Source organism: Pezoporus flaviventris, unplaced genomic scaffold, assembly GCF_033815535.1.
Source record: "Pezoporus flaviventris isolate CSIRO_AGI_PZ_B2104156 unplaced genomic scaffold, CSIRO_AGI_Pfla_v1 ptg000015l, whole genome shotgun sequence".
Lineage (NCBI taxonomy): Eukaryota > Metazoa > Chordata > Aves > Psittaciformes > Psittacidae > Pezoporus > Pezoporus flaviventris.
In genome coordinates this window covers 27,552,859-27,567,770 of record NW_026892563.1, presented here as the reverse complement: position 1 = coordinate 27,567,770, position 14,912 = coordinate 27,552,859, and the positions used below count along the sequence as shown (strand labels likewise).

The following is a 14,912-nucleotide window of genomic DNA, read 5'->3' as shown; positions in this document are numbered from 1 at the left end:
TAACATATTTCTATGACTGAGATACTCACTAACCATATTTAGTGTTGCATCCTCCAGGCCCACCAGACAGAATGTCCAAGCATTTGTTATACAGCAGAACTCCACGACTGAATGTTTTCATTTCTGATTAATTGTGAAATGGTAATACAAAGAGTGATATAAAGAGGAAATAGCACCAAATAGGATTGATAATTACTGAATAAGACTAACTAATGTGTCAGATAATCAGACTAAACTCCCAGTGGTTCAGTAGTACTTGCTCACCTATCTCAGAGGGTAGACTGTATTTTTCATCCCTTCTGGAATTAATGACACTCATCTTTCTGTGTAGTGCATCTCATTGTTCCGGGTCTCAATGAAACTCAGCAAAAACTTCCCCCTCTCCTGCCAATAGATGACATACATCAAGCATCCACAAAAAAAATGGGTAAGCAGAAATGAACTAAGCTTGTATTGTTCATGAGCAGTATCAGAAGTGTAACAAAGTGAGATCATATGTGCAAAAAGAAAAGTCCTTCTTTTTCCTCCTTTACCTTATTTTTTTCTACTTGTCTAATTAATGATTAGCTTGCACTTATAAAAATTCATAGAAATCTACTTATTTTAAAACATCTCAATGGGGTTTTAAGGTATTTCACAGCCATTTGAAGTAGCTTTGATACATGGAGAAGAGTAATCTAGTTATTTTTATGGAATTCAGGGGGTTTGTTTTGTTTTACAGTCTATGCTTTTTCTTTTTTTTTTTTTTTCCTAGGTTATATCTTTCAATATATGTCTTTAAAAATGAAAGTCTGTGTGTCAATTTGAAAGACTGGATTTTCAGTGAATTTTAATTATATGAGTCCTGGCTTGAGTGTATGTGAGAAATTGTTTCATGAAGAGAGTCTTATTTATTATCTGTAATTAAATCAATGAAAAATCAATGAAAAATGGTAACCAGAAATTAGAACATTCCAGTACAGGTTTCATGTGGATCTTTTGAATATGCCTGAAAACCACAGGAACAAGATTAATTGAGGCTTTTGTTTAAGATCTGCAAACTAGCATTCGACTATCATCACAAACCTTAATAATGCCTCCAGTATCACAGTATCACAGTATCACAGTATGCTAGAGATTGGAAGGGACCTCGAAAGATCATCTACTCCAATCCCCCTGCCGGAGCAGGAACACCTAGATAATGTTACACAGGAATGTGTCCAGGCGGGTTTTGAATGTCTCCAGGGAAGGAGACTCCACAACCTCCCTGGGCAGCCTGTTCCAGTGTTCCGTCACCCTCACTGAGAAGTTTCTTCTCAAGTTTAAGTGGAACCTCTTGTGTTCCAGTTTGTACCCATTACCCCTTGTCCTATCATTGTTTGCCACTGAGTAGAGCCTGGCTCCATCCTCGTGACATTCCCCTTTTATATATTTATAGACACTTATAAGGTCACCTCTAACGTTTTCACAGTACTTCTTTCACAGACTAGAGTTCTGGAGCTGGTGACTTTTGGCTTGGCTTAATACTTGATTTGAACTACAAACAACTGCATCAGATTTTATTCTTTTTTTTTTCCTTTCTTATTTCTGCTTTGTTTAATTTATTCTGTTACTCCATTGATGGCCATGGCATATTCTCAGGCTGGCTTGCCTTGCAGTAATTAAACAGCAGTGCTTGTTCCTGTTAAGATACAGTGTACATGTGAGGGTAGAGTTAGATAGTAGGAAAATATTTGAATGTGTTTGAGTAAGAAGTAGAAATAATATTATGCAGGAAAACAATACTGTTTTTTCAGATAGGTCATACAGTATAAGAAGGTAGAAGGTATAAGGTCATAAGAAGTATGCACAGTAAAAATGGGAGAATGTGACAATGAGCAAAAGACAGGAAAAAAGACAAAGGTAACTTCAGTTGACCTAGAGATGTCAAGCTTCTTCAGCAGGCTGACTGTAGAACTTGGACTTCTAAATTTGAATGCTCAGATATGTCTAAAATAGATAGCTGGTGCAATGCCAGTTTGGAGCTACTTTTTATGGTAGTTTACACAGACACCTTTGTGAAAATAACCAGAGCAGAGAGGTGATGTTTTGTTCTGTTCTACTTACTATGTGTTCCTTAATAGAGAATGTGAAGTACATTGGTATACACACAAATAACTACTGGATTTCAAAGGAGTGTAAAACATGGAAGCATCATTGCTTGTAAAGCAAAAGTACTCTGAGAAAGAGTTTAAATGTATAATATAATTGACAAGAAGACATACTATCCAAATCTATACAGATACCTTTCACTGATGTCTGGGAATGATGTATGTCTACAATAAAATGCAATAAGACTTATCTGTGTGCGGAGTTATGACTAATTATAGTTTGCTGACACGCTGCAACTACTCTAATTCTGTATTATTTAGAAAAGTCAAAATAATGCATCAAAGAATATCATACTGATTGAATTCTCAAAGGCTTTTTTGTTGTTTTTTTTTTTCTATAAAAACTAGTAAAAATCTTACTATACAAAGTGTATTGCGTTAGTCCTCAGTGGAAAAAAAACCCCACAAGTGTATTATTCAAGTCAAAATTAATTAATTTTCTTATATCCACTGCTGAAATATCTTTCTATCTGTTGAAATAGAAGGCTATTGTCATACTACTGTAATTTTTAGAAGTAATGTAACTGAAAATAAGGACATGACTAGTATGAAATTTCCATTGTATTTGAAAATTTATTAGACTATTCTTTTATAATGCTTAGAGCTATATTGCATCTTTGACTTTTGAAAAGCATTTTTGCTGTTAATGCTTGAAATGCTAGAAAATGAAAAACCCTGAGGACTATTTTGCACTATGAAAGTAATGATTCATAAGGCATTAATTTCCATGCTGTAAATTTTATTTTTAAGGAATCATTTAATGAACAAAACAAATTCAAAAAAGCACGTGTTTAACATACCTAGATAGATGTTTGTACTGAGCTTACAGTGGAAGTTCATTGATTCCTAAAGGTATTCAGCTTTCCACATTTGTCCATTTCATTTTACTTTGGCAAACTGAAGTAGGATAAAAATAAATCTGTAGTAGAATAGAGCAGATTTGCAATTACTCTCTTACATTTTGTCCTTTAGCTAAGAATGAAACTCGAGTGTGGCCTGCTGAATCCAAAACACCAGCAGTTCAAGAAATCTCTCCAGAGTCTCTCCCAGGTAATGAAAATTCTGTTTTTAGAAACTGTGGAATATTTTTTCCAAATATATTAGCTAAAATTAACTTCATCTTTGTGTTGCTCAATCTGCGGTTAAAGGCGGTAATGGGAAAACAGGAGGATAATGTGGCTGAATTAGTAACCATGAGTGGCAGGTGTAGATAAAAGTCTGAATAAAATCTGAATTTGAGGGGAAAGTTGTTAGGTTTATAAAAAACTTACAACCGTATCGTTGTGGGGTGCTGGATACCTTGAAATTGTGAAGCATGGCAAAATGAGTTTTCTGGTGATGCGCCTTGAACTTCTAACTTCCATGAAATATGTGAAGAAGCAAATTAGAGATAATAGTATGATTATGCAAAATGCATGCGTGACCTTAAGATGGAATGATCACTGTATCAAGCTCAGAGGCTTAGAGGATAACAACATGATGATCCATTTAAGTTCAGTTTTGATCACATTAATCTTGACCACACTGTCTTTGTGGACTTACTGGTCTTATTAATGTAAGTGGAAGCTGTTCACATATATGGGAAAGGGATATAAAATTTGGTTCTAGACTCATATTCAAGGTTATATGACTGTGAAATGTATCTTACCTTGTATATTTTGAAGACTGAAGTCTTTTATCATCTACTTGTGGCTGAAAAAATATCATTTATTTAAAAGGACTTACTCAGATGCTAATTTCTTATACTGTTAAAAAACACGAAGTGATGTTTTAAAACTCACATGATCTACTGGCTTCCTTTGCTTAGGGAACAAGTAAGTGCAACATAGACTACTTTATCAAGTCATAAGACAAGTATAGCCCTATGGCTTAACATTTGTGATCTGAGAAAAAGATTGGACAGAACTCAATTATTTTGTGTCAAATGATGAAGAGAGACTCACTATCTTCTTTATCAACCCACATCTAAAATTGCTTCAGTAGTCATATACCTACCTTCATTTTTTGTCGTTTGGCTTTTATCCTATAATTGAGACTTCATTATGCTTGCTGTCTTGATTTTGCTGTCATTAGAGACAGTAGTTGACTTCTGTCAACTTCTTTGCTGAAAGGGAGAAAGAAGGCTTAAACAGTGGCAAGTCTTAAAAATAAAAAGGAATTTGTGGAAACAATATAGTGATGGTGTGCTTTGGATTAGCTTAGTCATATTATGTTGTCTTGCTGGCATTATGCTATTCCATACAGAAAGTATTTCCTGGCTGGTTGAAATTGTGTAGCACATTATTCTTTTGATATCACACAATTCACACAGATACTGCCCTTAAACATGACTGTGGATATTTTTATTCCATATGTATATCAAAGATACGATACTTTATGTCGTGAGACCAACTCAGTCTTTAATTAAAGCAAACAAGTAGACAAAAACCCTCCCAAAGAATATTTGGGAGTAAAAGAAGTGTGGGATGAAATAATGCAGCAAACTCATGTAATGATTGGCAACCATCTTTTAGACTAAACAAACCATCTTTTTTTTTCTCTCTGAAAATGTTTGTGGAATTTTATTTTTCATTCAGTAGATATGTGTTTGCTAAATTCTAGTTTTAACCATCAATTACTTGCTGCAGAACCTTCATATGAATAGCTCTTTTCTGTTCATCCTAATTATTAAGAGGAAAACAAAGATGCGCCCAAAGGAATTTATTCTCAAAGGGAGCTCTGAACATGACAAGTTTAGCATTTGTGTAACAAACAGACTGCCTCACATTTGAAAATGTGAATACTTTTTAAAAAACTGTAAATAATTTTTTTTGTTCAAATTTTTTTGATTTATAGTTTGTGGTCTCTTGTAGACTTAGATTCTGCAGTTATTTTACTGAATTAATTGCCTTGTCTGAGTAACTGCAATCTACAAATACATTTCACAGAATTTGCCATTTTGTGAAAATTAGAAATGAAAGATAATTTATAATTGGCTCTCCTGCAAAATTGTAATCCTCAAGAATGCATTCATCTAACCAAAATAATTCATCCTTGTGCTGGAATTTACTGGTTAATCAGGTAAATGCTGTGAAATGTGATGCCAGAAATGATACATCACCTGGGGAAGAGAGAATCAGTCCATTCCAGTTCCTTTGTGTTCTATAATGATGTTTATGTACCTGGCATGCAGTATTTCTAACCATAAACACAGAATTATATGTTTTTTAAGTTGCTGGTGTGTTTCATTTTGCATGATAATTGAGCAAGCAGAGTCTTTTTAGTGCCAAGCGATATAGAAGCATTTGTTGAAATTTAATATATTCTTACAGCTACTATACCATTATTTGTTTACTGAAATGTTTAGAATAATTTTCATCTTCCTCTCCATGCTTCCTCTGTGATTTTACTTCCGTATCTTTTGCTGTGGTAACCATTCCTTTCAGTCATTCTTTCTTGATCACAGTGCTGATGTAAGAGTATGACACTATTTACATTAAAGAATGTGTTCATTGTGGTTACAATATTTCAGTTAAAGAGAAAAAAAAAAGGGGGCAGGAAATAGAGAAGTAAAAGTAAATCATTTAAAAGACAAAGTAAGTTCTTCAAGTGTCATTTCAGTCTGGTCATTGCATATGCAAAAATAACTTGAATACTTAAGCATTTGAGCCAGACTTTGAGTGAGAGATCTGAGCACCAGCATTTTGCAAGGGTTGTGTTTGAAGGACAGGGTGATACATGGGCACAATTAATTGAGTTTAGCAATAGGATCTACTTCATTATATTTCATCCAGGCTTCACTATTTGAAAGTTAAGGCATAGCAATTATTTGCTATGAAAGTTTTAAGAACTTGTGCCAGAATTGACAATGGAACACTGATTTAAAAGGAGCCATGTGCTGTAGCAGCCATTGTGTCATCAGTCAGGCAAGAAGGGAAGAAAGGAGCTTGAATTATTTCAACAAGCTGAAATGTTCAGTGAGCTGGGCCTCTATTCCACTGGGCCTTTGTCAAAGGGAGTGTTTTGTGGTGTGACATAGTTCAGTAACTGGTTTTGGTGTATTTGTCAGCCAGGCATCCCATCATTTTCTTAATTTCAGGCCTCCCCTCCCTTGGCATGCACTTCCATGGAAAGACTGGTTAGTGAGCTCTTTCATGCTTTGTTTTTTCCAGACTTGTTATGATATTTTCCGCTTAGGACAAATTTATCCTTAACACAACAGCACAAATTCAAAATGCTTCCCCACCCCCCTTCAATCTTTAAAATGCTGTCTAATATAACTCAAACTACCACTGCTTTTTTTTTCTCTCAGTTGAATTGTGAGCCCTTTCATTAACTTCACAGGGAAACTGAAATAAAATAACAGCTAGAAATAACAGCACTTCACAGGGAAACTGAAATAAAATAACAGCTAGAAATAACAGCACAGCTGTCTAGGACATGGAAGAACTGTTTTAAATTAAAAAAAAAATTATAAAAGAGCAAGTTATTTCTTTATGTAACAGATTATATCAGAAATCTATCAAAATACCTTTGTCAAATAGAGAATAGGCTTGAAATGAAAAATTATCTAGAGTTAATGTTTAGTGGCAATAATTCATTTGTTGACATGTTTCCCCAAGTTCTGCTCCTTCTATTGTCCTTCTGGCTCCTGAAGGCTTCTTCTTGTGTTCATGTGGGGTATGGGAAGGAGTGAGATTATTGATTCCCTCAGAATATCTTAATTCTAGTTGTGGAGGAATAGAGGAACATGAATGAGAAGGTTAAGAGAAGTTAGAGGAAAAATTGTTTAAGAAATGTTTTCTGAAATCATTCTTGCTGTATTCCATGCTGTGACAATAGAGGCATTTCTTTCTTTACATTTAAATCCTAAACTTTCTGCCTCTTGTATCTTTTTTTACAAAAATGTCTGATGTTATTTCATATCATCCCTCAATGTCCTGTGCAGACCACAGGAGACCTTGCTTTCTTTTATCCCAATTGTAGGCATGCTATTTTTTGTTCAGCTTGCTCAGCTAACTTAGCTGACAAGAGACATACACATATGAGTGTAAGCCATCTGACCCCTAAAAAGAGCCCAAAGAATAATGAGTTCTAACTTTCTGTATTAGCTTTTTTTGTTGAGGTTTTTGTTTTGTTCCTGTTGTTGGTTTGTTTATTTTTTTTATGGTTGCATTTCACCAATAAGAAATGCTAGCTTTTGAAGTACTTCTGAGGTTTGTTAACTGTGGAGCTTTTCTGGATGAATTTTCATCCACTGCTTCATAAGGATAAATTCCTTTAACTTCACTCTAGAACAAAAAACGCCTTCCACTGGAAAGTAACAGCACTGTAACTGATGTAGTAGAAACTGAATTTGATCCCAACAAGGCAGCACCTGTGGAGATTCCAGCTTTTGTGGCATTGAAAAGCAGAAAATAGTGTAACACTTGTAGCTGTAGTGGCATTTATGTAACTATGCATAATGTGGAAAATGGTATGTTCTCTTTAGGAAATGCAAGAAGAACCTTATAAACCTACGTGATCAGTTCTTGCTTAAACCATGCTCAGTAGATTGTGGAAAAAGCATGGAGACCATGCTGGAATAAACAAAACTCTCTTCTATTGTGTTTTAAAATTAAAATGGTCTTTTATTAAACTTAATGAATACTGAAACTTTTTGCTATATTGATGCTGCTGGTCACCAGTAGGTAAAGAAAAGTTTAAAGGGATTCTAAAGTAAATAAAGCTTCTTTCTTCTAGCTCAGGCTGAGAAAAAACATGGACTTGAGGAATTTAAATCAACGCCTAAACCCAAATTGGTGCAAACTCAAAACATACTGGGTAACTAGTTTTGCTGCTTTTTACCTTGTTTGTGTATTAAATGCTTTTTTCCCCTCAGCACACCTTTTCTGCTACTTGCTACACTCCCTTTTTATTGCTCCAAAAGAAGTCCTAATTAGTGATTTCTGGTTCCCTTTGTGTTTCCAGCAATTCACACATGAAATGTAAATTAGGATGCATCTAGCTCTGGCTGAACTGTGGCTGTTATACGTACGATTATTACTAGCAGATTTGATGAGGTGATTCAATGTTTTCTGTCTATGTGGTCTGTATGATTGACATCACATAAAATTTCCATCAGTAAAATTAACTTCAGTGATTAAACTGAAATAATTACCTCCTTGTTTTTCTTCTGTTGACAGGTTCATCTAGGTAGCATCAATAGTGATGCAAAAGTAAAGTTTTGTATTGCATGTGACATGATATAATTGTATTTGTTCCTGGAGGAAAAAAGAACTTTACTGATTTTTTTCAGAGTGTCTCAGAATGAGAGATTTCTGATTGAAGTAGTAGTTCTGGGATTTCAACCAGCATCTACTTACTTCTTTGCATTCAGAATTCTAAATTCTCCAATGTTGATTTTGTTGCCTGTATTTTAACCCCCAAATGGTGTAAAATTCTGAACACAAATCTAAACTTGAGGTTGTATTTTTTTTTTTTTTTAAACTTTGCTTAGATTTCTTTAAGGCCCAGATGACATACACACAGGATGATATACGATAAAGGAAAAGATCATCAGCATTTGCAGGACTGAAATACAGATCTTCCCATGAAGAGGACTGCTAATGCTTCTCAATAAATGTATTTTTACTTAATCCTATTGATTCATGTTAATTACATATTCTCTTGTCTTTTTTCCTTTACAGTCACAAGTGGATTTTCAGTAATTCCTGAAGCTCAGTCATCGGCCAATCAAATTTTATAACTTTGATCAATTTCTTTTTAAGGATAATGAACCTTGCTTGGTTTTCTGCCATACTTTTAAAGATTAAAATACAAAATTTAATCAAGACGGGTCAGTGATTAATTTCAAACTAAGTGATCATAGTTAGTGATGGATGTTCATTACTAAATCCCTGTGATTGATGGATCTTAATATTACTATTAGGGGAAAGATGATTTCTTTCTGTAATTCCACACATCCTTTTAAATGAGAAAGCTGTGTGGATATTTTTTTCCTAGGTTGGAACTAATTTTTTTTTTCTTTTTTTATTAAATATCATTGGGTTCAGGAGTGAGTGGTCTATAAGCCAAAGTATAGATCCATGCTGTGCCTTGTAATGTTCTTAATCAATTAAAGTCTTGATTATTTCTTTTATTATAGCTTCTAATGAAATACAGCCTCTTCCTTCTGGATCCAGAATCTCTGATGCTCCAAAAAGTCCACTGACAGAGCTCGGTAATTGCTTTCTTTGTAAATGTCAGCAGAAAATTATCTAATTTTTTGATTCTGTGGTCAGTAGGTTTTAATTCTTCAGCTGCAATAATATTCTGTCTATAAAATGTGGTAGGCTTTAGCTTTTTCTTCACAGAATTTGCAAATTTCTTCTTTCATTATAAGCCTGGTTTTGCTTTATTTTTATGACAGGATTCTCCAGATTAATGCTTCATTTTAAAAACCAACCAACCAAACAAAATCTTGTGAGAATATGGGATAACTTTTATCTACAGTCTGATGACGGCAGTTTATATTTAGCTAAAATCTGTACTCTTAGTTTTGTAATGTTCTTAGAAGTACTGTACACCATGAGCTTCTGAGACTGCATTTCACAGTTGGAGTGTTGTTGCAGTGAACGTGAGTTCTGTGGATTTTCATGCAGTTTGCCAAATACTTGTATGTTCTGTTTAAATAGTGCCATAATTTGTAGAAGATGTTGCAGTTTAAATATACATAAATCTGCTTATTTCTCATCAGTTGTTTGGTGATGAACTTCAGAACACTTTGGAAACGCCTGATGTTTGAGAAAGTATGGCACTGCTCACATTTTCAAAATAGTTTTACCTGTGTTAGAGTCAAAATGTTAGGGTCAAAATCTTCATATGGGCAAAGAGGGAACACGCCTTAATGGACTATATAGTTCAACAATCATCATTAGTTTAGATTTGATTCTTAGAGTAAAACAAAGAATATTAATGCAGGTGGAGTCCTTCCATACAGAAAGCCTCAATAATAGCAGTAACGTAGTTAAAACAGTAATAGAAAACCTTCTTAGCTTCTACCCTTTTTCCTGGTGTTTTGCTCACCCTTCCACTCACTATCTCTGGGTCCTAAGCTTGGCGCATTCATGCTTGTGTCGGTGGTGAGTGGTGATATTTCAGCAAGTTATAAGCATCTGGAGTCCTGTGCTGGGAGGAATATGACATTCATGTTGATGATTTCTCCCTCTCTCTCCCCTCTGCTGAGAGACAACTTACATCTGATTTTAGCATATATGGTGCCTTTTGTGTATGTTAGATGCTATTTCTCTGTTCTTGTTGTTAACTCAAAGTAAATTTTGTCCAGCTTCAGGTGTGCAGTTTTTATAATACATCATCACCGAGTTGTTTATGGCATTGGGTCTCCAATTCCTACTCCCCATCTCTTATTATCCCACGCTTGTACTCTTCTTTGCTGTTTCCTATGTCTCCCCTTCTCAAGACCTGTGCTTACATAACAGACCTCTATTTCTCTACACTGAGTCATTGTGTTAGTCCTAAATGTCTCATTCTACTGAAACTGCTTGTTGCTGCTATCTATATAAATAGCTATTACACTAGTTAACAAGTGACCTTGAATCAGTGTGGACTTATATTTCATTCAACATTAGTCAAGAAGTTATTATGTAGTAGTGCTGCTTTATTTAGGCAGCATACTTTTACTTACTGCAGTCTGCCGAATTTTAAAATAATTTCCAGGAACCCTTACTTCCCTTATTTCTTGAAATGAGTATTTGAAACAAATTCTCAAGAATGTGAAAATCCTTTTAACTATCTTTTTTTTTAATTTACTACAATTTTTAATGGCTCTTTTCCAGATACGTTTGTGGGGATGGAGATACATATTTGTTTTCACTGTGGTGAAAGAAGTTTGGTCAAATCCAGTTAGAGGCAGCACTGGAGAAAGAGAGAGAGAGATACAATGATTTAAAGACCTATTTGCTATAATGTGGCTGAAAACCTGAAGATTATTAGGGATGAGAAGCATTTTTGCTTTCTACAGGGGCACAATAACCTAATCTGTGTTTGTCTCAGGGATAAAAGTAAAATAGTAATAGCTGAGTCACAGTACATGTTTCTTTCAAGTATTTATTCTGGTTTTGTTTTCATGTCTTCCATTTTTGCCAAATTGTTTCACTTAGCAAAAGTGTTATTTAATTATGTGAAGCTGGGCCCAGCCATTGGGTCAGCTGGAGCATCTGTGCTGCCCATGAAATCAGTACTGAAGTCAAAAATATTTTGTGAGAGCAAAGGTGAGGTTCATATGGATTAGATTTCTCTGCACTCTGCCTCTTCACGCCTTGATGACCTGCTGTCACAAAATCAGGAAAGAAAGCAAAATTTAATTTCTGAAGTTTAAGCGTGTGTGACCTGTATTCTGCCCTAGTTCCCCTCATGGCTTTTTTTTCCTCTATTTTTCTATCTTGATTGTACCAGAGGGAGACATCTCCTTTGTTTTATAAACTATCTGTGTGGTCGCTGTATTTTGAATTCAGTCTTTTTTTGAAAAGATAACTTTGTTAACATGCCTTTAATGCTCTTATGTCTTTGGGAGATCTTTCATAGTTCTTACTGGATATAAATGCATCAATGGAAGCTTTTGCCAAAAGCTGTGAATCATACAGCTTTAGTTGGTATTTTTTTTTTCTATAAATACAGAAAAGAATAGTTTCAGTTGGAAGGACCTACAATGATCATCTGGTCCAACTGCTGAGTCCAGCTATACCAGGGTAGTAAACTGAGATCATATTTGTTAATGTGATAAGCTGTATTGAAAGTAAATAGGAAAGCAGATCCAATATAAAATACAAAATATAAAAGTCTGTTCATGTTTTGGGTTATATTTATATTGCCTGTGTTAGAAATGAAACCTACACCTAGCTGAGAATGTTTTTCTCAATCCCAAGCATTCAGAGAAGTTTGTTTTTAAAATTCCGGTATAACTGCTTTTCAGGAAAACTCATCTAGATAAAGACCTACTAAAAACAAAGATGGAAATTTTCTCTTTCAAATATATCATAACCTAAATAAGCATAAGTGACTGGTGCAAATAAGTTTACGGGAAAGAATGGTACTTACTGACCTGTACACACATTTGAATAGGATCTGGTTCTTAGAAGCAGGACAGTAGTGCAAAACTGGCACATGGTGGAAACACATTCATGATAGTCTTTAGATAAGAATGCCCAATTCTGCCTTGATTCATTGTTTTCGTTAAAGTACACTTCAGGTTATCCATACTTCAAACTGAAATAACCGTAAGGTTTTTGTAATAGTTGTCATTACAACATAACTGGTAAAGGATGCTGTTTACTTTCATGATTGTTTCACTGACTTCATTGTACTCTATTTTTATCTTTTCCCATTACATCTCCTTTTAAAATAGTTATACATAGTATAACAGTAAACAGTTTATGCAGACCTGTGACTGCTGTGAAGATCAAATGTGTTTTGATTGGAGAGTTGGGGTTGGAGCTGCTCCTCTGAGAAGAGAAACCTCTTAAGTAATATGGATTCAGCTTTATAAGATAATATATGTCAAAGCTTGATTAGGGTAAAAATTAGTAGAAAGAAGAGACCTTCAAACCAAACAAAAAATTCCTCATTACAGTTAAAAATAAGATTTTTGTACCACTGTCTTGATATCATGATATTTTTTTTTTCATGTTTGCTTTTAGCTACTCAGAGTCCAGCCTTGAAATCCGTATCTCTACCTTCTTCACAAACCAGAGAGATGGAGATGGGTAATCAGCAGATTAGTTCTGTGACTTTTTTTCAATTTTCTTAGCATCACGTAGATCTGCAAATGGTAATTTTGAGATCTGCTTTAGAATCTTGACTACCAACACTCGCAGAGAGCTGCTTATTCACCATTCTTGTGTCTGTGTGACCAGCTGAAAAACATATTTGTTACTGATTTAAAGACAGCTTTAAATACAGTGTTGTCGTATCTCACTGTTAGCTTATTTCTTTTTGTATAGCTGCCACTGATCCCAGAAAATTTAATAAGATAAAATTCCTTGCTGATAAGAATTCCTTCAGGCATGTGAAAGTCAAATTTCAGGGTCCGAAGTCTGTATTGCCAGCCGTCATGTCTTCTTGCCATGACACAATTGTCTTGTGTCTCAGGCCATCTACCATCTTGCTTAGCTTTGCATTAGCATCATCTGAAGTTGAACAGCCTTCACTAAGCTTCTTGATGTTAATCCATTAAATCACAGGTCTCAGCATTTTAAACTCAGATTCTTTTTTCAGCTTTTGAGGAAACACAGCCTATTTCTTCAGGATCCAGAACATCTTATACCACAGAAGTGCAACCAACCAGATCTGGTAACAATTTTTCATAAGATTAATCCTCTTGGCAGATAGGAATTTTCAGAGACAGTGCCTCTCATTAAACAGTTTGTTCAGTTTGACAGTTTGTTCAGCAAATGAAGAGTAACTGAAGGTATGAAAGTGCTGTATCAAATAGCAGGTTTGTTTATAACATTTTATATGACAAACTGAACTAGTAGTTTGGAGGATTTTACATGTAGTTTGGCTACAGCCTGTAATTCTTAGCTTTAAAATTCAATTGGGCTTACAGTAAATACTAAATTTAAATAGGCCTGTCCACACCTGAGTTTCATAAGTGTAATATCCTGATTTGCTGAAGTACTCAGTCCTAAAAAATGAATGGAAACTGCAGAAATTCCAACATCTTTTAAAAATGTAGCTCTGTGTTTAGCCTTTTTATGTAAGCATAGGCACAACTGTAAGTTCCCAGATTTCAAAACTAGCACTATGAAAACATGTCATTGAAGATTCAGACACTGACTACTTGGTCCTTTGATAATTTCTGTGACGGGTTTCTTTTATTTTATAGATGAGTTTGTAATAGCTAGTTATTTACCTGGGGCCACTGACAGTTATCCAAAAGAAGAAAAAAAAACAAAGTAAGATGAGAGCCAGTTGGAAAGATTTCACTTCATTAACATGCCTGACGAATACGTTTTTGGAAGAAATTAATTTTTGAAGAAAATCCATTAATAAAGGAGGGCTTGATTGCAACTATCAGCCATTCTCATGTTTGACAACAGACATATTGTATGTTTCATTTGGTACAGTTCCTGCTTTGTCATCCTTTCCCAGTTTCAGCACCAATATGTCTTCCTTCTTGATTCTTGGAATTCTAGAAAAAAATTCCATGCAGTCCCAATTTGCTACTATTTTTTGTAATTTGTTCTTTTTTGAGCAGCTTTATATTTTTCTTTTTAACTCTATAGTTCAGCTTCTTTTTGTGTGATTCTGCTGACAGTTTGGTAATTCGTTGCCTTATGTATCTGTGCATTTATGTATGGTTTTGGAACTTTTTTCAAGTCATACTTACTTGGTTATTGTACATTTCAGAGTCTTATTTTTCTGCAGAACACAATGTGCTAAATATTACCTAGAAGTTTCTTCAGCTCATAAAATAATATGGTGCTGTTGGATGATGGTTCTTACCACTTCAAAACGATACAACATTATTTTTGGTTTTGTTTTCCAGCTTCACGTGACTTTCTTCATGTTACTTCTACTCCCCAAACTTTTACAGCTTCAGAAATACGAGGCACTGGTAAATTATAGTGCTATTATTTCAGAAACATACCCTTCTGTTTGGTTGGTTGGTGCTACTTCCATGTTTATGATTTCAGACAGTTATTCCTTCTTGCTTGCAATGTGTGTTGCCCCATGTGTTAGTTTTTCAAGTCCTGTAACAGCATCCTCACAGAACAAGTTTAAACAAAGACTATAGTATTGATA

The 14,912-nt window shown here is 34.7% G+C and overlaps 1 protein-coding gene across 1 annotated transcript in view; it reads left to right on the top strand.

The window, feature by feature from the left end:
- Positions 1–14,912, top strand: part of ABI3BP (ABI family member 3 binding protein) — a 159,309-nt gene that overhangs the window by 53,710 nt on the left and 90,687 nt on the right. Inside the window, 6 exon segments of the mRNA XM_061453908.1 lie at positions 332–427; positions 3,102–3,179; positions 7,851–7,931; positions 9,256–9,330; positions 13,383–13,457; positions 14,656–14,734. Coding sequence (XP_061309892.1) covers positions 332–427; positions 3,102–3,179; positions 7,851–7,931; positions 9,256–9,330; positions 13,383–13,457; positions 14,656–14,734 — 484 coding nt within the window.